General features: G+C 49.0%; 1 protein-coding gene across 6 annotated transcripts in view; it reads left to right on the top strand.

The window, feature by feature from the left end:
- The window catches only part of TRNAU1AP (tRNA selenocysteine 1 associated protein 1), a 403,393-nt gene extending 380,643 nt beyond the window's left edge, over positions 1-22,750 (top strand). For 2 of the 6 annotated variants that reach the window (XM_069622982.1, XM_069622981.1), the window contains one exon: positions 20,753-22,750. In XM_069622982.1, coding sequence (XP_069479083.1) covers positions 20,753-20,889 — 137 coding nt within the window. In that variant the 3' untranslated portion in view covers positions 20,890-22,750. The remainder of the gene's footprint in view (positions 1-20,752) is intronic. The other 4 variants (XM_069622985.1, XM_069622984.1, XM_069622980.1 and 1 more) reach the window with 2 other exon arrangements.
- The last annotated feature ends 762 nt before the right edge of the window (positions 22,751-23,512 follow it).

Here is a 23,512-nt window from a genome sequence, read left to right as displayed (position 1 = left end):
CCCGTGTTTATTTCGAAATAACTTATTATCTCTTTCCGCACCTCTTCCCGAAATACGTTGTCTTTAAGAGCCTCTGCTCTCAGGCGCCATGTGGGTATCCTCCCCCTCGGGGGTCGGTACTGCCACACTACCATCAATGGGGCGTGGTCTGAGAGCACTCTTGCCTTATATTGCACCTGCGATATTTCGGTCATTAATTCGTGTGTGGCAAACACATAGTCTAATCTACTATACAGGCCTTGTGGGGCTGCATAGTGCGAATATTGCCTATCCTGCGGGTGGCGTACCCTCCAAGCATCAACCAACCCAAACTCTGCCAACAGTAACGCCAGCGCCTTTGCAGCCGGAGTGGGTCTATCCCCTTTGGAATCTGACCTATCCATTGCAGTGTCAAGCACACAATTAAAGTCGCCCCCCCATAATACGGACCCCCCCACACTTTCACTGAGTTTACCATACAGGGTCCTAAAATACAAAGCCGTATCCTGATTCGGAGCATACGTATTTACAATACAAATCTCTGTTTTCCACCATCCCCTTCATAACCACCATCCTACCATCCGACTCCGCGGCGGAATGCAACAGCTGGAAAGGGACATGTGGGGCCACCCATGTGATCACCCTTCTTGCATAAGCTGAGTATGCCGCTCCTACCACCGTCCCCTTCCACTTCTTACGTATCACATCCAATTTTGCTTGTGTTAGATGAGTTTCTTGCAATAAGGCTATATCCACTCTGTCTGCGCAGGTACATCATGACCTTGTTTCTTTTCAAATAGCTATTGAGCCCCCTCACATTCCAAGTGACTATCTTAAGGTCTCCCATTGGTAATCTCGTTTTTCCAGACTGTAGCCCCCCCCACAACTAAACATCCCCCCCCAACCACAACAAACCACCACACACCATCCCTTCCGTCCCCCCTCCCCCCCCCTTCCCCCAACCCCAACAACTGCCCAGCTCCATCCCTGGATCTCAGGCATCCCCGCGTTAGGTTCTACCTTGGAAGTCCAAATTGAGAACCCGGCAGTGACCAAACTAAACTCTAAATGGGGATATAAAGATCAGCCCTAAGAGGCTCCTTCACCACGCAGCATTCTCCGTGCTCACGGATCATGTTTCCTACCAACCAGTGTATGCCCGCCTTCCAGCTGCATCAATGACTATAATCAAGTCCCACAGTCTTAAGTCCCACCAGATTCGCAGCTTTACTTATCTCGTCCTGCTACATCTTCTTTCTGGATATCTGGCTCTTGAGGGCAGCTTTGCGTATCTAGCCACCCCATGGCGTCTGCCGGAGTGTCGAAGAACAATGCCTTGTTCTTATAAAAAACTTTGTTTGGCCGGGTAGAGCAGCATGTACTTGTAACCAGCCTCCCGCAATCTCCTCTTGTTCATACGGCTTTGTTGTACCTGCATGGTATAATCCGGGTAGGCAGTTATGCTCGCCGCCCTTCGTTGTAGTGTTCCGCCTTTGCGGAAGTGTTCAAGGATTCTTTCCCGGTAGTTAAGGATCTTGGCGATCATCGGCCTGGGCGGAGTTCCCGGTGGCGGCTTCCTCGTTAGGGCCCTGTGCGCTCTTTCCACTGCAAATCCCTGAGACAGGGTTCACCCGGTGATCTCCTGCAGCAGCATATTTTCCACGAATTCCATCGGGTTGTGACCCTCGGCTCCTTCTGGCAGTCCAACAATGCGAATATTATTTCTCCGGGCACGTCCTTCCGCCTCCTCCGCCCTACTCTCCAAATTGCCCACACGTTGCACCAGGGCATGGAGCTCTCGTTTGTGCGCAGCGCAGTCTGCCGCAGTAGGGCCCTTCTCTTTCTCCAGAGTCTCCGTGCGCTCCACCAGAGTCCTAACATCCTGCCTGAGGAGATTCACGTCTTCCTGTACCGCCCCAACCTGGAGTTCCATTGCCGTCTTCAATTCCGTCACAGCCAATCGGAGCTTGGTCTCCCAGGCCACCTTCAGATCCGCGATCGCCGCAAGGACCTCCTGATTCGTACCCACAGCGGCCATTCCCCCTGCTGGGGTTTTGTCTTTACCCCTGGCTCTGTCCGGGCCAGTCGGTGTCCTGGCGTATTCGTCCAGCGTGGGCTGTTTACCCTTCGCTCTCAGGGGCTTATTAGACATTTCTCCCTCGCTCTCACTTTTGTATCATTACTCTGTTCTCTGTGCCCAGAGTCTCTTGCTTGGTTCGTCAGCTGTGCACCCTTGTTCACAGCTGTGATGGCATATTGACCTCGAGGGCTTCCACTTGCTAATTATGCGATCACCCCCGTCTGCACACCTCTCCACACCTCTATGCGAGGCGGCTATTATCCCTGGCCAGTGTCTCCCCCTTACTTGCCCTCAGGTCCGCAGCCTCAGTGCAGTAGCTTCAGGGATTTGTCTCATGCACAGCCACAACCTTCCACCCGCTCAGCCCACTCCGGCCACCCGATCCGCACTCAATGCGTTATGTGCGACTATTCACACAGCGCATATCTTCTCTTTTCCTCCATGTCCCCAACGCAGTTCCACATCCACCGTGCACTTGCCTTCTTCTCATTGGAGGCCTCTTATGCTGTTCGTTCCCGCTCCTCTTGGACTCAGCTGGCCTCCAGCTACATGCCTCTGCTGGTCCGTGTGCGTGTGCCGCTCAGCTGCTCCTCTTCACTACTCCGGTTCGGGCCGCCAGCTATCGTGCCCTGCCTCTCACATCTCCGGGTCCTGCAGCCAGCTCTACTTCGTGATCCTGCCCAGTTTCGTTTCTGCAGGATCACGCTTTTATCAGAAGCGTTGTTGCTTCCCTCATTCTGCCAAGTTCTGGGGCCGCGATCTGTCTTCCAGGCGGCACCCGCCCTCGCTATCTGGCTCCACCGCCGCTCCGATCGCCTGCCGTCTTAAACGACCGCCAGTCCAGGGGTCCCCGTAACGTGCGCCAGGCACCGCACACGCCTCGCTCTCCAGAGTCTGTAAACCTTCCGGCCCGCCTGCGTCCGTCGTTTGCAACAAGATGTCCGAGTGCGCTTCACCATACGGCTTTGCTTTTCCTTTGCTACTGTGGCATTTCCGTCACGAAGTAAACGAACTCATTTGTTCTCTAACCCCGCCGGCCATTTTGTATCTTCTTCTTTCTCCGACTCTTACAGTCCGATAGTGTGTGGAACTTCGCTTCTCCTTCTTCCGAGGGTTTGAAAAGTTCAGAAGGCACTCCAGGCACCTTCATAAGTGCCCATGTATGTTTACAGCAGCCGCTGGCATCTTTAACTGCACTTTTTTAACAGGATCATGGACAGATCACAGGAGCTCCTCCAGAACACGTCTCTCTACATGGCCCTCGTGGCCACGCCCCCCCCCCCCCCCCCCCCCGACTCGCACTATAAGGTTCTATTGTTTTTTTACCTTGACGGACAGGGATGGTGCTAAAAGACTTCCATTGAAGGAGTGTTGCAAAAACGTAAGACACGATAAGGATGAAATTTCTGAAACGAAACCACTTTTATATATTCTATCACTATGAGAAAGATCGTTGGCACAGACAGTCGTATTTCGGGACTGCACTACGCTTAGACAATGGAAAATGCCAATATAATGTAAGTAACCCTTTAGATTATTTTATACCGGAATATAATAACATGAGCGTGGCGTTAAAGCCCGGTTAAGTTGTACTTGTTTGTTCAATGTGGCATAGTGTTTTTTACCGCGCACTATCACCGCCGAATTGGTCCCCTGTCGCTTTGAGGGCTCTGAAATAGGCAGAGGACAGAGGGTGGGTTAATGGGAATAAGTTAACATACTCCGTTGCACTATCCTCGCTAGAAAATAGTTTCACGACCTAATAAATGAATATTTTTAATGAAGATCGGCTGGTGAGACAAATTTATGTTTTTTAAAACGGGTATGTCCTTCCGTACTGTTAATGCCACGATTTTCAGAGCCCGGACGACAGATTTTTTTAACTGCCAGGTGCAGCTACTTCTAAACAACTTCATGACCCTCACCATTTTATGGGACAATCGCCAAGGATGCCCTTACGCGGTACTAGCGGCTAGAAACAACATACCAACCATTATGGTGGTCTAATGCCTCGTTGTTGGAACAGCCTTCCGATTATCAGTGCGACCATAGTGCTTCTTTTATCATAAACCAAAACCCTGTGTACCGCAAAGGAACAGCGCATGACTCAGGATGATCTTTTGCGGATCGACAGCAAAGACCAATGCAAATCGCTGAATATTCTCTAAGCATTTGATGTCAAATAAAAGTACTTTACGAAATGTACAATCTTGCTGTTTGCTTTTAAATCAGTTTCATGTTCCGAATTGTTGCGCGCTGTGTTGTGAGATGATCTGTGTTGTTTTCCGGGTTCTGTGGAAAGTCGCGTAGGACTGGAGACGACTGGGCGCGTTTGGTTACGCACCCTGTACCGTCACGGAGAGAGACGGGAATATGAATGCTTTGATAATGTCAGGCTTAGGGGCAGGAGATATGATTTAGTGTCGCAAAAGCAGGTCAGCCAGGTCAATGGGGCAAGTGATAGGATTATCACATAATGTCGACGCACAGCAGCCTGATTTATCGTTTGTTTAGTGGACAAAAAGTCAGATAAGGGCCATAGGAAATTGAAATGTCAACGGACATAAGGAGGGTTCTTAGAACACTTTCAACTTGACAACGAACAATACGAACAGCGTTCTCAGAACACCCCCATTTTGTTTAATTGCAAACATTACCTCCTCTCTTCCTCGTCCCAGTACTTACTTCATGAGGCCCCTGCCTTCCACACAGGACCTTCATCTATTTCTTTAAATTCCTATAACTCCTCCCCCACATCCACATCACTCAGTTTCATATTACCAAGCCGGAGCATGGGACCTTCCCCGCAGGGAGGGTGAGGAGGGTCGTCAGTACTGTGTCGAGGAAGAGTAGGACTCGGAGTAATGAAGATTACCGGTAAGTAATCAAAGCATTTCAGGACGCCGCGAGTGTTCTTAGAACACATTCAACTTGCAAGAGTACAATACGGACAGAGTCCTCCGGACACCCCCATTTTGTTTATGTGCGAACATTTAAGGACACTGCGAGTGTTCTTAGCTCAATTTTAGCTTGCTTGCGAACAAAATGGACACATACTCCGTCCTCAGAACACCCCACCATTTAGTTTATAAAGAACATTTCAGAACAGCTGTGTTGTCCGCACACAAATCGAACACAACAAAAGTGTATCTCATACTTCCCCACCCTCCCCAAACACTCTTACACACCAACACACTCCACTAAATACAATTTTTAATCCAAGTTTCACCGCGCTGTCTGCGGTCGTCCGCGAATGCAAGATGGCGGATGTCACAGAAAAGCTGACGCGCTTCACGCACTACGCAGTCCAATCAGCGAACACGTCGCATGTCCGCGGACATCACGCAAGCCGCTCGGCCAATCGGGGCACTGTCCGCAGAGCGAACCGGGAAGTCCGTCCACGGAGCGAACAGAGATATCACTAATTTTTTGCCTTACATTTTGGTCATTTTAAAAAAAAACTACTGGACAGATTTACACCAAATTTGCAAAAGCACGCTTTCGGGACCAAGCTCCCGCTCCTGCCGCAAATTTGGTGTAAATCCGTCCAGCGGTTTGGGCTGTAGGCGTGTGCAAAGTTTTTTCCCATTATGTCTATGGGAAAAAACAAAAGTTTTGGGACCCCCCCCTGTAACTTTGCCCCCCCCCCCCCCCCCGGACCAAACCTCTCCAAACTTTGCTAAAAAATTCAGAGTGGGCCATATACTTTTTTTTGCAAAGTTTGGTGAGTATTGGTCCAGGGGGAGCGAAGTTATAAGCCACCCAAAAAATGCTCTTCCTATGGAAACACCAACTTAACCATAACTACAAGTAATATATATATATATATATATATATATATATATACACACACACACACACACACACACACACACACACACACACACACACACACACACACACACACACACACACACACACACACACACACACACACACACACACACACACACACACACACACACACACACACACACACACACACACACACACACACACACACACACACACACACACACACACACACACACACACACACACACACACACACACACACACACACACACACACACACACACACACACACACACACACACACACACACACACACACACACACACACACACACACACACACACACACACACACACACACACACACACACACACACACACACACACACACACACACACACACACACACACACACACACACACACACACACACACACACACACACACACACACACACACACACACACACACACACACACACACACACACACACACACACACACACACACACACACACACACACACACACACACACACACACACACACACTCTCTCTCTCTCTTTTCATCTGGCAGAGCCAGTGCATAGTTTTAACATGACTTTTTAGATGTATGCTGATGATGCCCCGCTAATATTGCATTTGAGTAACTGCAACGATAATACAATCAATTCAGTCGCTTCATTGAACAAGTGAAGATCTAGATGATGACCAACTGTCTCCAATTAAATGAGCAAAAAACAGTTACTTATTTGTAAAGAAAATAAGATCAATAAATCTGTACAAGACACTCCAGGCAATTGGGTCTTCTGACCACCTGCGTTGGGACTTTGCCCTAAGCCATTAAATTTAGTACGCAACCTCAGTCTGGCAGGACCATGATCTGTCACTAAATGGACAAATTAGCATGGTTTCTAGCAGCTGCTTCTTTCAATTGAAAACCCTTGAAGTGCTTCCTGAGTTGTTCTTTCTCGGAGAAGGTGCAGCTAATGAATGCGTTCATATCTAGTAGTCGCCTTGACTACTGCAACGCCATTTATTTAGTATTGCCATCAAAATGCGGCGGCAAGGTTGAGCTAGATGTGACCACATTTCCCCCTCTTTGCGCTCTGCATGGGCTACCAGTGCCCAAAAGAATTCAATACAAAGGCTGCGCTTTACCTATAAAGTACGGCATCTAGACGTTAGTTACAGTAAATGCAAAGTGACATTCTACGAGGTACAAGGCCACAAATAAGCTTTACAAGATGTGGGTGGTTATTGAAAACATAATCTGGCAGAGCCATGCCGCGTGGTAAGGGGGATACATCAGGTATACAGATACACAAATCGACAAAATTAGACCGGCCCTGCCTACTGATCCAGGTCCGGGTACGGTGGAGTTGTAAAGGACCCAGCAGGCAAAAGGAGCAGTAATGTCATGACAAGTATAGTTACAAATACATCGCAGACACGCTGCATTGGAAATACAGGTAGGCATCAAATCCACATTAGTGTGAGAGCTTAGTTGCAGGAAAGCCTCACCCCATGGTATGGGGGCTACATCGCAAATACTGGTAGGCATCAAGTAAACATTAGTGAGGGAGAACAGTCTGAGACAGCCTGACCCCATGGGGGGGTGGGGTAGGTCTACATCGGAAGTACAGGTGGGCATCACGTCAACATTGGTATAGGTGCAAGTATGGGAGCAGAAAGTGCCCTAAGGCATCTGGTTGCAAACAGTGGCTGCAGGTAGAATAGTTATAGGTTGCACAGTTGAAGAGCATAGATGAGAAGGGTCATTCAAAGACAATAGAGAAAACGGATATGGTAGATTTGGTGATATTGATATAGTGTTTCTAGGAAGAGAGAATTCATATCCTGCATGCTGGGTCCAGCATGATAATGCAAGGACACAGAGGGCCCAAGCAAGAGCAGTGGCAGATCAAAGAAAGTTGTCGCCCCATTTGAGGAAGGTAGGTCTTGTGGTGGAGCCAGGCACATGAGGCATAAATGCTGCAGATAGGCTTGTGTAGGATGTAACATGTTCAGCGAGTGAAATCACCAACATAGTGATTAGCGGAAGGCACAGCAAAGCGCTAGGAGCGTGAGTTGTGTATAGTGCCCAGTACCAGGGTGGGTGTTCAGGGACGTAGGGTGAGACAGTATGGAATATGATAGGTTATTTATAACGCGCTTAAAACCCAGAGGTTTCTAAGCGCGGACATGGGGATCAAACCTGTGGTGCTCTGTGTCGTCTTGCTTCCGAGGCGAGCATGTTGCCCCTGAGCTATCCTCCCTGGGAACTACTGATAATGAAGGGGGGGGCATGAGGCAAGGAATAGGGTTATGACAAGCCAATGTGGCTACTGGGTGCAGCGTACAAGGTTTACCTTTTATTCCGTGGTTGCGAAGCAGTCTGCTGGAGCATAGGACAGCAGCCTGGCGGCCTCTCCGGTGGAGACCAGCAGACCCAATGTGGCACTGGCCTTCACATCAGACTTTTATCAAAGGCCAGCTGAGCCTCCCTGCTGCAATGGGCCAGTTCAGTTGTGCAGAACCTAATCCAATCAGATTCTATTCTGGAGGCGAGTTGTCGAGCTTTATAAGGTTTCTACCCAACTACCTACAACCAATTCCAAGATAAGTGCTGAACAAATCTTACTGTAATTTAGTGCAAAGGGACATAATAGCTCAGCTGTACAATGTACATGTGTGAGAAAGCAATTGAGGTACTTTTTGTTCTTGGACTGGAACACTAGGGAACTGTAGGGAATGACCAGTATCTCGAATAAAGACTATTTCATGCAAAGCACAGTGAATTTTAAGATTTTACTTTACTGGCGATGGGGGCTGCAGAGCACAGCCATTGTATAATACTCTTAGGCTTGTGTTGCTTTCTTTAGTACCACTATCATAATATAATTTACATATACTTTTGTGCGTAATTGAGCGAAAGATACAGCAAGGTTTTAACAGTATGTTGGGTCGATTTTTATTTTTTATGCCAAATCTCCACCTGTGAGACCCTCGGCACTTCTTGCTGCACTTGTGGATTTTTTTTGTCTGTTTATGGGTGAGTGGGAGCCTTCTCCTCACTCGCCCCTTCTTTTACTCTGGCTATGGGAGTAATTGTTGTGTCTCTCCATACTTTATTTATGGAGTCATGCTTTCCTCCAACGTTATAGGCATCTGTAATTTACTTTTGCCGCACACAGCACTTTTTGTGCGGTGTTGCTGGAGAGCCCCTTGGGCTTCCCTTTTTCTTTTCTTTAAGTATCTTTGTAAGAACACGTTCCCAAGGGCAGGGGGATACTTTTTATCCTTTCTACATTTTATATTGTGAGATCAGCTCACGCCACCTTATGTGGAGTGCTGAGGGGCTACACTGTATCCCCTTTCTCACTGTTCCTGTAACATTTTGGTTAGTGACAAGCAACCTAAATGGCTGTTGACAGTGGATGTGTTCGACCGACTGTTATTTTTACTCGCAGGCTGTGCTCAGAGCCGCGGTAATGCCAGAAGGGTCACAATTGGTCCAAAATGGTAACGATTTTCTTTTCACAATTTCCTAGTCCTTCCTCTTCTTTGCAGGGTGAGCGAGTTCCTTCTCATACCTTTGTCTTCAGCAGGAATCGGTTGAGAATCCCGCCATGGCGCTAGTGTGCCTGTGAGGATAGGATGCAGGGGAGGATCCTGAAACTGCTGGTTTTTGTCTTCTAGCATGCCTGGAACCAGTTCCAACTTGGAGGATGGCTGTCCTAAAAGGACAGATACTCCCCCACCCCCAAAGTTTGGCATAAATGTTGATTGGCTGGATTCCTGGTGGTGGACTAGTCAACCACTGGAACTAAATCCAAAAATGAGGAGGAGGAGAAGACACCTGCAGCTTCTTCCAGCGACCAGAGATGCCTGCTGAGTGACTGCTGCTGTGCTGACCCTTTCTTCCATGCGACGGAGGAGCTCCAAAGAGGACAGTGTCTTGCTTTGAGCTTGTGGGAACAATCAGCCTTGAGATGGCCTGCATTATGAGCCATCACACAACGCCATGCGACCTTCCTGGGCTGCAAATCGCCAACACTGGGGGACGTGCGACCATCATGCAGCGCATCATCTTCCGTAGATCGAATTGTTCCGAAACTTTGGTGGACTCCTTCTGGGCCTCCAGAGGCAAGATTCCACTCCTTGAAGTCCCCTCACCAGAGTGCCGGACCGAGAATTGACCAGGCGAGGACAGTTCTTCATCTGGTGTCTTGAAAAGGGTGCCAAAACCACAGCCATGCGAAGCAATGAAGAATCATTTGCTGGGAGCCTTTCCACTCGACTACTTCTGAAAAATCCCTTAGTGTCCCTTCTTTTGTCAGAAGAGCAAGAATTTGGTGAACAGGTCCTTCAGCTGTTGCATCGTGAGGGTGTCCGACTGCATCATCCTATTCACTGCTGAGGTACTGTGACACTCGAGTTAATACTTACCCAGAGTCGTTCTGCCACTCCTTCGTTTCTGGGGTGGTAATTCATGCATTTGGGTGTTCGCCCGTTCATGTTCGCCCAGGCCTAACTCTTGTGCGCATTCAGTGAGAGCCTGCCAGCTTCCTTGAACCCTATTCTACTTACAAAAGCTTAATACTTAATTGTTGGGGAAGAATCCTCTGGCACTCGGTCTTTTCTACATGTTGTGCCTTATCCTGTTCTGCCTACAACAAGCCACTGAAGCCCAGTGCCCCCTTCTGACTCCGAGACAATCTCATCCCTAGATAGGGATGGACTGCTAAAGCCAAAGGCCTCCCTAAAGAAAGCATTGCAGGTGTTGAAAAGTGCTTACCTGCTTATGTTGGTCTTGTAACTTCATTTTATTCCTGAAACAGAATAGTCTACAAAGTGGTTTTTACTTACCTTGAATTGTATACTCCCATACAATAAGTGTATGCCTTTTACACTGTGATTTACTTACCAGAAGTATTGCATTGGTTTTCTATTATGTCTGCTAATTGTGATAGTACTAACCTTTCTGAAGTATTCTTTACCTGTGTATACAATAAATCATAATTCTATATAACTCCCAAAGTGTGTTTCGAATGGATTGTGTCCTCCAACGCATTCCACATCTTTGAAATGTAATGTCCACAGCTGTGCACTTAGGAAACTTTTTCGGCAGAGGGCGTCCTGCGTCGACGTCGGGTCCATGTCCCTTGAAGGACTCCGTCGAGGGTAACGCCACAGGATGTTATAAATAGGACGCATGGCGCCCGTAGCCTCAGTTCCGTTTTTTACGCGAACGTGTTAACTTCGTGAGACTCGGCACGCCTCGTGTATTTTCTTCGTAGAAGATGTCTTTCTCTTCGACGACTCCGCTGTCTGGCTTTAAGACCTGCAAGGACTGCAAGTTGAAGATGTCGCTCACCGACCCCTACCTCTAACACCCCCCCCCCCCCCCAACGCATTTGGTTGTGGTGCCTGGGCGAGTTGCACGACACCGACGACTGCTCGAAATGCCAGTCGCTGATTGCCAAGGCCATTGCAGAAGGGGAAGCTCCAGGTAGGTAGGGGCTCTAAGCCTGTTAAGTCCCGGACTTCCAAGTCCAAGGGGGTTTCCACTGACGACTCGAGGGACGACTCTCCGTGTCGGAAGGATTACTGGGGATCTCGGTCCCGCAGTGGTTCCCGCCACTCGTCTTCCTCGTCCCGGCACTTGAGGAAGCGCCTTCACCGGTCGCCTTCCCCGTCCTCTTTGGAGGATGGTGCGACGAGGAAGGTTATGTGCCCTACGAGGTCCTCGACTCCGGAGGAAAGGGCGGCATTTAAGAAATGTATGATGGCGCTTTTTCATTCGCAGGACATGGGTCCCGTCGCGCCTTCTGAAGAAGCAGGCCAGGATCGGTCTCTTTCCGTGGCTTGCACGCCTTCGGGCTCGGGTTCGCGACAAACATCGGGAGCTGTCGAGGTCCCGTACGGACAAGGAATCGAAAGGTCGCAAGAAACGTGTCTCTAGGTCTCGGTCCTCGTCCCCAGTGAGACCGCAGCAACCTATTGAGGGCTTGGGGCCAGCGTCGACTCGTTCGGCGCCGTGTCCGTCCGATTCGGACATTGATGCCTTGCCGTCGTATCAGCCCACGGCACCATCGGCACCTGTGTCGACACCGAAGCCTTTGGCGATCACGACGTCGTGGTTGTCGACGCTCTCTGGGATTTTTTCTAAATTTGCCATGGGAGTACCCGGATATCATGGATCCTCCTAGGAAGGCTGCGTCGAAGTCTGTGAGGCTGGTTTTGGCCTCCAGGCCCTCCTCTGTCCCCAGACCTGGGTTTCAACTCCCTCTGGATGATATGTATGAAGAGGAGGAAAGGTCTGAGGTTGAGGAACCTGGTGACCTTGATGATGCTCCAATTTCTTCTGGAGACAGTCAGTTGGAGGAGTTGAGGCAGACCCTCTATGCCAGTGGGCTAGACACTTCTCCGGAAGTGGAGTTTGGTAGACCTGAGCCTGGGGCTCATGCATAGTCTTCTTATAGGAGACTCATGGAGCGAGTCTCAGAGTTGCTGGGCTGGGCTGGTCTAGTCCTCCTGAAGACTTTGTGCAGGATGATCTGACGGACATCTTGTATCAAGGTCCGTCCTCTGACCCTGTTTTGCCATTTCATTTTACCTTGCAGAAAAGGGTGGCAGCTGCTTGGCAGTCCCCGGAATCTCTTCCGGCTGTTAATAAGTCTTTGACCAAGAAATATCGCCCTTCCTTTAGCGACCCCAACTATCTATCTGCTCACCCCACTCCCGAGAGTTTGGTGGTTCAGGCAGCTACGGCCACCTAGAGGCAGGCGGCGTACCCAACCATCAGTCTGGATAGGGACAACAAGCACTTCGAGGGTTGGGCACAGAAGGTATTTTCTGCTGGGAGCATGGCCCTGAAATCAGCCAACTTCACGTGTGTCTTGGCAAGCTTTTCACACACTCTGTGGAATTGTTTGTTTTTTTTTGGCAGCTGAGCGGTATTCCCGAGGGGGAAGAAATGGATGGGTTCCTTGCTCTCGTGCAGGACAGCAAGGATGCCATGTGCGAGTCCCTTCAGTCGGGTTTGGATACGACCGACAGTGGTTTGCCAGTTGGGGGCAGACTGTCTCAGCATCTCGAAGAATGGGTTGCCATTACTTCAGATGGGTGGGTTCTGGATACCATCGCCCACGGCTACTGCCTTCCCTTCCTTCAGCAGCCTCACGACAATCCACTCTTTGAAGCTTCCGGATCTGCTCTTTGCGCTGGGAACTTTGAGCCTGCTGGAGAAAGGCGCTATAGAACTGGTGCCTGTAATGTAGAGGAACAAGGAATGGTATTCCCCTTATTTTTTTATCCCAAAGAAAGACAGGGGAATGAGACCCATCCTGGACTTGCGTTGGTTGAACAAACTTCTAAGGAAGGATAAGTTCAAGATGGTCACTCTTTCTCAAGTCCTCCAGGCCCTTCAACTTCAGGATTGGTTGGTGTCTCTGGACCTCAAGGATGCTTACGTCCATGTGCCGATCTATCCTGTGCACACGAAGTTCCATGAGGTTTGCGACTCACATTTTCAGTTTCGGGTCCAGCTGTTCGAATTGACCTCCGCCCGTGGGTCTTCACCAATATAATGGTGGTGGTGGCAGCATACCTCAGGCGAGGGGGGAATTCACGTCTACCCCTACCTGGACGACTGGCTGATACAGGCGCGCTCTCCCGAGCTAGCGTTGGATCATCTCGGTGTCACCTGCCGCACCCTTCACAGGCTGGGCTTCTCCCTGAATTTCAAGAAGTCGCACCTAACGCCTTCCAAACAGCTCCTGTACATCGGGGCTGTGTTGGACACGTCCTTGGGGAAGTGTTCACCTCCCAAGGGAGGGGCTCATCACATTGTGCAGAAGGTGGACAAGTTTCAACATGCCCATAGTCTCCCGGCTTTCGAATTCTTAAGGTTGCTCAGCATCATGGCATGCTGCATTTTTCTGGTGCCAGAGGCTCGGCTGCGAATGAGCGCCCACTGCAGGGATCTCAAGATGCAGTGGTCGCAGTTCGCAGGCAATATGTCAGATCCCGTTCAGATTCCACTCTCGGTCTCCCAGGATCTTCTGTGGTGGGCCAACGAAGGGAACCTGATCAAGGGGGAACAGTTTTGGCAAATGTGGCCGGAGGTGACGGTAGTGACGGATGCTTCCCTCACAGGATGGGGCGCTCATGCCAACGACTTGACCGCCACCGGTTGTTGGTCTCTGTCGGAGTCCAGTCTCCACATCAATCTGTTTAGAGCTGAGGGCCATCAGGCTAGCCCTGAAGGCTTTTCTGCCCTCTGTATGGGGGGAAAAGTGCCCTGATCATGACGGACAACACAGTGGCCATGCATACCTCAACAAAAAAGGGGCTGGGCGGTAGGGTCACTTCTGTTGTGCAGAGACGCAATGCAGCTCTGGTTCTGGGCCATCCAGCAGGAAATTCCGATCTCAGCAGTTCATCTGGCCGGAGACACAAATGCGGCGGCGGGTGCTCTGCCTGCTCAGAGCATCGGTCTGGGGTGGGGTGGACTGGGCTGTCAGGTTCTCCATCCAGAGGTCAAGACTCTCCACCTTCACGCTTGGTATCTGAAAGGTTGAGGTATAAGGATTGGGACCTCCCGGATGACGTGATGGAGGAGGAGTTGCTTTCGGCCAGGCGGCCTGCAACCAAATCCCTGTACCGTTGGCGTAAGTTCTGTGACTGGTGCAGGGATCACAATGTTGATCCTTTTCAGTGTTCCATTCCTATGATTTTGTCTTTCTTGCTTTCTTTGGCCCACAGGGGCCTTAAAGTGGGTACCATTAAAGGTTACCTGGCGGCGCTGTCTATCTTTAAGCGCTCGTCTGAAGAATGTTCATTTTTTAAGATTCCTTTTGATTTCCCAGTTTCTTAAAGGACTGACTAATGTATTTCCGCCGTCACCCTTCCAGGTGCCGGTTTGGGATTTGAATTTGGTTTTGAAATTTTCCATGGGTGCTCCGTTTGAACCTTTGCACTCTTGTCCTTTGAGATTACTGTCCTTCAAGACTGTGTTCTTCGTTGCGGTTACTTCTGCTTGCAGAGTGAGTGAATTGCAGGCACTTTCATCTAAGCCACCCTTTACTGTGTTTCACAAGGACAGGGTTGTACTGCGATACATCCCTCTTTTCTACCTAAGGTAGTTTCTGAATATCATTTGAGTCAAAAGGTGGTCCTTCCATCTTTCTACCCTCCTCCTCATCCTGGTAAGGAAGGGGATCGTCTCCATAGGTTGGATCCTAGGAAAGCTCTTAGCCTTTTACATTTCTAGGATGTCCAGGGTCAGAGTGGACGATCAACTCTTTGTAGGATATGCGGGACACCGATTGAGCCAGGCTGTTAACAAACAGACGTTGTCCAGGTGGATTATCCTTACCATTAGAGTGTTGCCAGTTGGTGGGTAAAGACCCTCCTGATGGGTTGAGAGCTCATTCCACCAGGGGCGTGGCTACTTCCACCGCCCTCCAGCAGGGTGTTCCTATTAGGAATATTTGTGATGCCGCTACTTGGGCTTCCATCCATTTGTAAAACATTCCCTGGATACAATCCATGGTCAGGAAATGGCCTTTGGGAAAGCGGTTCTTAATTCCGCAATCTAATTGGGTACTCTAAATTCTTTTCCCTCCATTTACTGGTACTGCTTTGGGAGTCTGTCAAAGATGTGGAATGCGTTGGTGGACACAATCCATTCGTAGAACAAGTTACTTAAATTCTCCTGAGGGGCAGGCTGGGAGGACGATGGGGAATGTGTTGGAAGAACATCCAGTCAAAAGAAGGGTATCAGTTGGTAAGTAACTTGTTCTTCTCTTTGGACCATCATGTATGTTACAATTTCTTTGTACCTTCCTACAGCCCTCCCTCCCAAGACAAGCCTGGCAGCTCAGCGAAAGATACCTTTACCTTGAGTGGTACAGGCCTAGACTAGAAGTTGGAATTCTGTATTGCCAAGTAGCGAGAGTCTTATAAATTCCTAGATATATGATATGGCATTTATAACGCGCCTATACACAAGTGTTTCAAGGCGTGACGAGGCAAGGGGGGAACAAAGGGAGAACAGACAATGATCCTACTAGGCCAGGTGTCATTCAGATCGTGCATGGGAAGGTGGGGGGGGGGGGTGTGCAGGGGGAAGGGAGAGGGGAAAGTGCAGTACATGGGGAAATGGAATAAATAAGACACATAAAACAGCCAGCTAGTGGCAAGTGCAAGGAAGTGCAGACGTAAGTGCTGGTAGGGGAGACTCAAGGGATACAGAAAAACAGTCCCGAGTGCAGGGGTTGCCAGGGAGGCAGTGCAGGTGGGTAATTGACGGGGCCTGGGCCAGAGATCCGAAAGGGGGGTCAGGTAAACAGTGCAATTACAGTCAGGAATTCAGCAAGGGAGGGGAGGAGAGAAAGCAGAAGCAAAGAGGAAGGTTTTGAGGTGTTTCCGGAACCGGAGATGGTTCTCCTCGAGTTTCAGGGAGGCAGGAAGGCTGTTCCAGAGAGAGGCCCCTTTGAAGAGTGATCTGCCACCAACTCATTGCTTGGAGAAGCGACTGACCCTAAGGGAGTTGGAGGCAGATGAGCGAAGAACTCGAGAAGGAAGATATTTAGGAAGAGAGAGTTAAAGGTATTGCGGCCTTGTGTACAATGCAGAGGGTTTTGAACTTAATCCTCGCAGACACTGGGACCCAGTGCAGAGATTTCAGTCCTGGAGAGATGCGATCCCTGGGCTTGAGGCCAAGGACAAGTCTTGCAGTCCTGTTCTGGTAAGTTGCAGAGGGCGGAGAGTGGAGGCAGGCCGATTTAGATAGAGGCTGTTACAGTAGTCCAGCTTGGAGAGGACAAGGGCTCTGGAGACAGTGAGCTTCAAGGGGAAGGAGAGGAAAGGAAGAATACCTCTAAGGAGGTGCAGCTGGTAGTGTGACTTCTTAGAGACGTCAGAGATGTGAGAGAAGGAGAGTGCAGAGTCGAAGATGACCCCAAGGTTTTTAGCCTTGCAGGTGGGAGTGGGAGGAGGGCCAAGAGAGGCTGGCCAGAGAGCTGCAGAGAAGGAGGGAGTGGGTGTGCCGATGAGTAGAACTCGGTGTTACTGGCATTAAGTCAGAGGTCGTTGGCGGCACACCATCCCTAGATGGCAGGCAGACAGTCGGAGATGAGGGAAGGAGAGGAAGAGGCCGAGGGTAGCCTGAAATTGAGCTGGGTATTATCTGCATAGCACTGAAAGTTGGGACAGAGAGCGGCGATGCAGTGGTCAAGGAGTGCCAGGTATTGGTTGAACAGCCCGGGAGAGAGGTTAGATCCCTGGGGGACACCACAGGTAGAGAAAAAGATGTCTGAGAGGAAGGACCCAAGTTGGACCTGGGAGGTTCGGTCAGAGAGGGAAGAAGTCAGCCACGCCAGAGCCTGAACAGTGATACCCAGGTTATCACGGAGACGGTTGAGCAGGATGGCATGGTTGACAGTGTCAAAGGCAGAAGAGAGATCAAGCAAGATAAGAACGCAAGGGGTGTTAGTCGAGGTTAGTGAGCAGGTCTTCACAGATGTTCAGGAGAGCAGTTTCCGTGCTTCTGGCAGCTCTGAAGCCAGACTGATGGTCATGAAGACAACCAACAGATTCAGTGTGGAGATTGAGCTGGGAGATGGCCAGTTTCTCCAGGAGCTTGCCCAGGAAGGGAGTGATGGAGATTGGGCGATAGTTAGCTGGGCAGGAGGGGTCAGCAGAGGGTTTCTTAAGAAGAGGGTGCACAAGGGAGTGCTTCAGGGGGAAGGGAAGACTCCAGTGGCGAAGGAGTGATTGCAGAAATCCGCCAGGGCAGGAGCCAGGGAGTCTTATGTGATCCTTGATAGTTTTGGAGGAACAGGGGTGAACCTGTTTCGAAGAGACTTTCATAGATCGGACTTGTCTAGAAACCACATCTGGAAAGAAAAGGGGAAGGGCCGAGAAGGAGGGAGGAGGGGTGGCTGCAGAAGGGCCAGAGGAAGTGCAGGGAACAGCGGAAGGGCGGGTGAGAGGAGGAGAGTGAGGACAGGATGTCCTGAGTTTTTTAGATGAAGTGAGAAGCCAGTGCCGTGCAGAGGGGCTGGGAAGGGACAGGAGAGGTAGAGACTGCGGCAGGATTGGCCAGTTCCTTGCAGATTTTAAAGAGTTCAGCCGAGTTGTTAGATGCTGCAGAGACGCGGGCTTGGATATGAACTCTCTTCTTGGTGAGGATGGAGAGCCGGTATTGCCTTTGCAGCAGGCGGCAGGCCAGTTTGTCAGAGGATGAACTTGAAGCACGCCATTTCCTCTCGGCAACCCTACACTTACGTTTTAGGGTGACATGGTCTGAGTCATACCAGGAGTTACACTTGGCTTTGGGCTTCAGGCGGATTCTCATGACGGGGGCAAGGATATCGAGAGTATCAGATATAGAAGAGTGGAGCATGGAGAGGGCTATGTCAGGGTGAGAGTAAGCCAGGGGGGGGGGGGGGGGAGAAAGTGGTGGCGAAAGCCTCAGCTGACACGCGCTTCATGGGTCGGGTGACCGAGAAGGTGGGTGGCAGTGACTGAGGTGGCTTGGCCTGTGGGGTAGGGAGGGTGAGGTGCGAGGGTAGGAGAAAGTGGTCACTGCAAGAGAGAGGAGTGGAGAGAGGGACAGAGAGGGGAAGGTCTGAAGAGATCAGAACATCGAGAGTGTGCCCTGCAGAATGAGTTGGGCCAGAGGGAAGAATGGTGAGTGAGTGAGTGAGTGAGTGAGAGTCGCAGAGGTCGCAAAAGAGTTCAGGGGGGGCAGGAGGCATCCAGGTGGATGTTGAAGTCTCCAAGAAGGAGGAGTTGAGTGGTTGAGGCCAGAAGTGGGGAGGAGGGATCCGCCCACTCAGCGGAAGGAAGATATCTGACCAGGTGGCCGATAGTAGCCACAGTAAGGGAATGGCTAGGCGAGAGAGAGAGCCTGCAGACGAGGCTTTCAAAAGAGGAGTAGGTCTGCGTAGGAATGACAGAGACACAAATCCACTCAGGGAAGATAAGGGCTACGCCACCACCAGAGTGGTTGGTCCTAGGCGCAGAGAGGATCTTGTAGCCATCGGGTAGGAGTGTGTCAAAGCTGGTGACAGAGTTGGCTGTAAACCATGTCTCAGTGAGACTGAGGACATCCAGGTCAATTTCTTCAAGAAGGCGGCAGATATCAGAGGAGTGTTGGACAGCGGAGCGGGAGTTAAGAGTGGCAATGTGGAGAAGGTTGCCCTCCTTGAAGGACTTCCGGGGAGGGGTACAGATCAGAGGTACGCCCTGCAGAAGTGTAGAGAGCGCCTGAGGGGGCAGAGAGGGAGGGGGAAGGCATGGTAGCCAAGGAAAAGGGGGAGGGGACAGCAGGAGAAGAGAGGAAGTTGATAAGGCGCGGAAAGCGTCTATCAAAGAGATGAAGGTTGGCTTGAGGGCCTTGGACCAAGACGGTCCCATTAGAGTAGACATTAATGATGGCCTTAGAGGATAGGAAGGAGGCCAGAAGGGTGTCCCTGCGTGTACCACCATTAATGGGAGAAGAGGAGAAAGGAGAGGGAACAGAGGCCATATGAGGGGTCCATAGATCAGGGGAAGGAATGACAAAGAGGATGTCGGTAAGAGTTTCCTTGGAGGCACTGATGTAGGTGTCGGCGATAGGGAGGCCTGGGTTGGAGACCAGGATGTCCTTTTTAAACTTTTTCCTACCAGACTTAGTGAGGAGAGCAGGATAGTCCATAGAGAAACAGTTTGAAAAGATAGGGGCGACAGAGAGCACCATAGAGTAGGTGGGAGAGGAGGGTGGTCTAAGGGGTAGACAGACAAGACGGAGAGAGGCAAGTGCGCAGGAGAGTGGGACAAGACGATAGCACTTGGGAGGCGAGCGTAAAAAAGGCACCGAACATTCTAAGACAGGAAGAGGACATACCTAAATTTGAGAATCCTAAAGAGGGAGAAAAAGAAATGGCCTAGGTTTCACAGTGCAATTATATAGACTTTAGAAAAACTCCCTAACCATGTACAACGGACCTTCGTACAGAAATGTGTGCTGCCATCTGTAAATCATGGTGTAGAAGACCCCATGATAAACGGTTCAGTGTAAATATTACTTCTCCTGCTTCTTTCACTTTAAAGCAGTGTCTTGGGTGCCCAAGAATTGCCCGTGGAATATTTTTAAACTGGTCAAGATGTCGCCTTCCTGTCTTTCTACAAGCAGATGCAGTGACTCTGGGCTAACATGGGTCGCTCTGTAACGGTATCTATTCCTTCTATCGATCTCTGTAACTGTGTAGATTGTTGGTTGCACCTAAAATGTCAACTTACTGAATCATAGTCACTTAATAAGAGTACAAACAGTTCGACTGTGGACCAGCATTTTATTTTCGTTTTAAACTAAAGAGAATAAAGGGTCAGTGAAAAGGGAGAAGGGGAGGTTGATGGGGCACGGAAAAGGCGATGGCAGGAGGCACCCCGCAGGAATAAAAAACAAAGGGACATCGAAAAAGGGTTGCACGTGTATCTTATTTTTCAGGGACTCGTGATAATTACATCTAAGCAACTGCTTGGAGTCGTTTTATTTCCCTTACATTTGCCTTTCCCAATGGCGTCTAAATTTAGTGATTTGCGTTTTAAAAATGGAATGTTGAAAAGAGGTCAGTGGAACCACATAGAACCCTCTAAACGGTGGTCATCAAACTGGGGGTGGGGAAGCAAAGGCTCTTTAAAAAGGGATTAAAATGAGAAAATGTGAACAGTAGAAATCTACCCCTAGTGGGCCAATCCTAAGAGAGGAGGCAGGGGAGCAGAAATATATTTTCAGAAGGGAGAGCTCGATATGAACATGTTTGAATACCACTGCTCTAACGTATGTGCACAGGTGCATAAATAGTGATGTATGCTCACAGGGCTCGTTTTCTTTTATTCTAGATCCGAATCCAGCCCTAGATGTCAACGAGGCCAACAAGCAGTTTATGGAGCAGAGTGAAGAGTTGTACGATGCTTTGATGAACTGCCACTGGCAGCCGCTCGACAGTGTCTCCTCGGAAATTCCAGCTGGAATATAACTGCAACATTCAGAAACGGATTACCTTTGGTCACATCTTGCCCCCTGGGCACATGGACCTACACTAGGCTGTGGCTCAGACGAAACATTTGCGTTCCATAGTTCTTGCAGTATTGCATTTTACCCGGCCTGCTGAGTTCTATATTTGGACGTCACTTGAAGCTCTTTCTGGCATTCCAGGGTCACAGCAACACCTCCTCCACCCAAGGATATTTGGGTAGCCTTAGCACCATGTTGAGGACTAAATCGAAGTTACAGCTGCTGTTAAAAACATGCACAGGAAAAGGGGATGTAAACTTCCTGCTCAGTCCTCTAGACACAATAAACATATTTATTTTTGCCGATGATGAGCTTGTAGGTTGGTAGCTGAAACAACGCCTGCAAGATGACGTTTTCCCTTGATGTTTATTTCTGCCCATCTAAACAATTGATGCCTCTGGCCCACAGCGCCTTAGTGAAAAGGGTTTGATCCCCGAACATGGTCCCCATAAGACAGTAACTAGTGAGATGCCATTGGCAGGGTTGTCCTATGCTTCAAGGACGGGTTCTGTCAGAGGTGGCAGCGAAAAATCAAATTGTTTTAGTTGAAGAAACAAGAAGCGTACTTCCCGACTATAGAGTGCAGAGAACATCGGCTATGGGCCTGGTTTGTGCATGTCAAAGTAATGCTTGTTTTAAAGTCATTTTGAACTATCTGTCTCTGGGTGGTCTTCGTGAGACGATGTACAAATGAAGGCTGTGTCTTTACACTGCCCATTAGAGCTTTCATTAAACGCCTTTGCAGGAAGTTGTTTTTTCACCAAGTGAACGTCTGGTTTGTTACTTGCAGGATTTTTGCGAGCCCACCGATCTGTTGTCAATGAGGGCTCTCCTGCTGGGTACATGCTAGATTTTTCAGACTCCAGACTGAGGTTGGTTGGTTGGTTGATTTGGTGCTGGTAACTTTTAACCTCCTGCCTGCCTCCTGTCCCTCCAAAAGTGGCTTTTACTAGTAATGCCAGTGTCCTCTGTTACGCACACATTCCCAAGTCGGGTCAGTGATTCTTGCTCCATCTATTGGTTCTGCATAGGCACCCGAGCCTCTTGGTCAGTTACCTGAACCCTTCTGCCAAAACACACCCTCTTCTTGATTCCAGAGGATGTGTTGGCTGAAACAGACCAAGGACATCAAGGCATCTTTATGGATCATCCAGAACCTGCTTTGTTTCAGCTACCAATCTTATTTGTAGTGCTGCTGCTTACCTCACTATAGCAAGCTTGCTCCAATGATTAAAAAGAAAAGTGAGTTTACCTTGCTTTTCTTAGTAAAGTTGGTGTGAATGTGTATTTTGATAATAAAAAGAATGGGTCGACTTTACAACAAAACAAATTCCTACTTTTGTTTTACATTTGGTCGCCAAACATTGCCTAGAAACATTTCAGAACATCAGTTATTTTGTTTGAGATGAGTCTTCTCAAGCGCTTTACACCGTACTTAGATTGCTGCCCATACTTTTTTTGGATAACCCAGTTCACTGTAAAGTGTAATTTGATTATTTGTTTGGATTTTGGTCCTTTTTAGTCCGATACATCTGATTCCCTGCCCTTTAGGTTTGTGCTTAGGTGGATCAAAAAGAGCTTTTATTTCTATAAAGAAGCAACGTTGGTTTTTGACACAACATCCTTTACATTAACATGTTCACTTGGTTGAACCACTATAAAAAAAATAATTGTACAGTGAAATTGAATATTTTAGGTGTTATTAGTTGTATGTTCCTTCTGCGCTGATTTTGTTTACCATCGCTTGCTGTCCACGTGCGTTTAAAACACAGTGGTAAATTAAGGGGAAATGGTGAATTAATACAGTTTTTTCTTTGACTGCCCAGTTGTGTTTTTCAGTGTGTGCCTCAATGATTGTCACAGGCATTGGCAAAGCCAATCATTTGGGCTTTTGCAAGTGTTCGTTGTATTTTAGAGGTATAGGCATCAATTTGTGTTGGGCCCAGTTCAAACAACGTGCAAGCTGATGTGCTGATATTCTCCCGATTGCTATTGGGTGAACATTTAACCTCTGCTGACTGATTAAATCATTCTGACATTTTTCAAAAGGTAATTGGGGCACAAAGCCTGCAGCTTACACAGCCTGCTAGGAAGGTGCATAAAATGCTTTTTATCGCTATACAATCCATAACACCATCAATGGTCCAACACGCATTGAAGTCCTAATTACCTGGCTGCACACAATGTACAACAGAACAGTGTAACCCCGTAACAATCTACAAGGACACAGGGTAGGACTGTACCACTCCAAAGTATACTATAGACATACATGATGAGAGACACTGTCGGGAAGGCTTATACTGCATGATAAATATTATTTGCTGCACTAGGTTTGTGTTTCTCCTTGACCCAGCTCCAGTTTCCCAGTCATGTACATGCAAACAGGGTACAAACATTCATATGAATAAGGTAATCATAACTGATACAAGAACGATCCAGTAGCGTGAAAGCCACAGGCTGATTTCTGGCTAAAAAAACATTTCAACAGGATTCCTGTTGTAACATTTACATTGGGACAGCTGAAGCAGCTGATTTACTCAGTCCTTTACTTAACAGAGCTTACGTTAGACGTACCTAAAGCCCTC

Source organism: Ambystoma mexicanum, chromosome 11 (assembly GCF_040938575.1).
Source record: "Ambystoma mexicanum isolate Mex_15411 chromosome 11, UKY_AmexF1_1, whole genome shotgun sequence".
Taxonomy (NCBI): Eukaryota; Metazoa; Chordata; class Amphibia; order Caudata; family Ambystomatidae; genus Ambystoma; species Ambystoma mexicanum.
The sequence above is the reverse complement of the archived record's forward strand: the minus strand, read 5'-3'. Positions and strand labels throughout refer to the sequence as shown.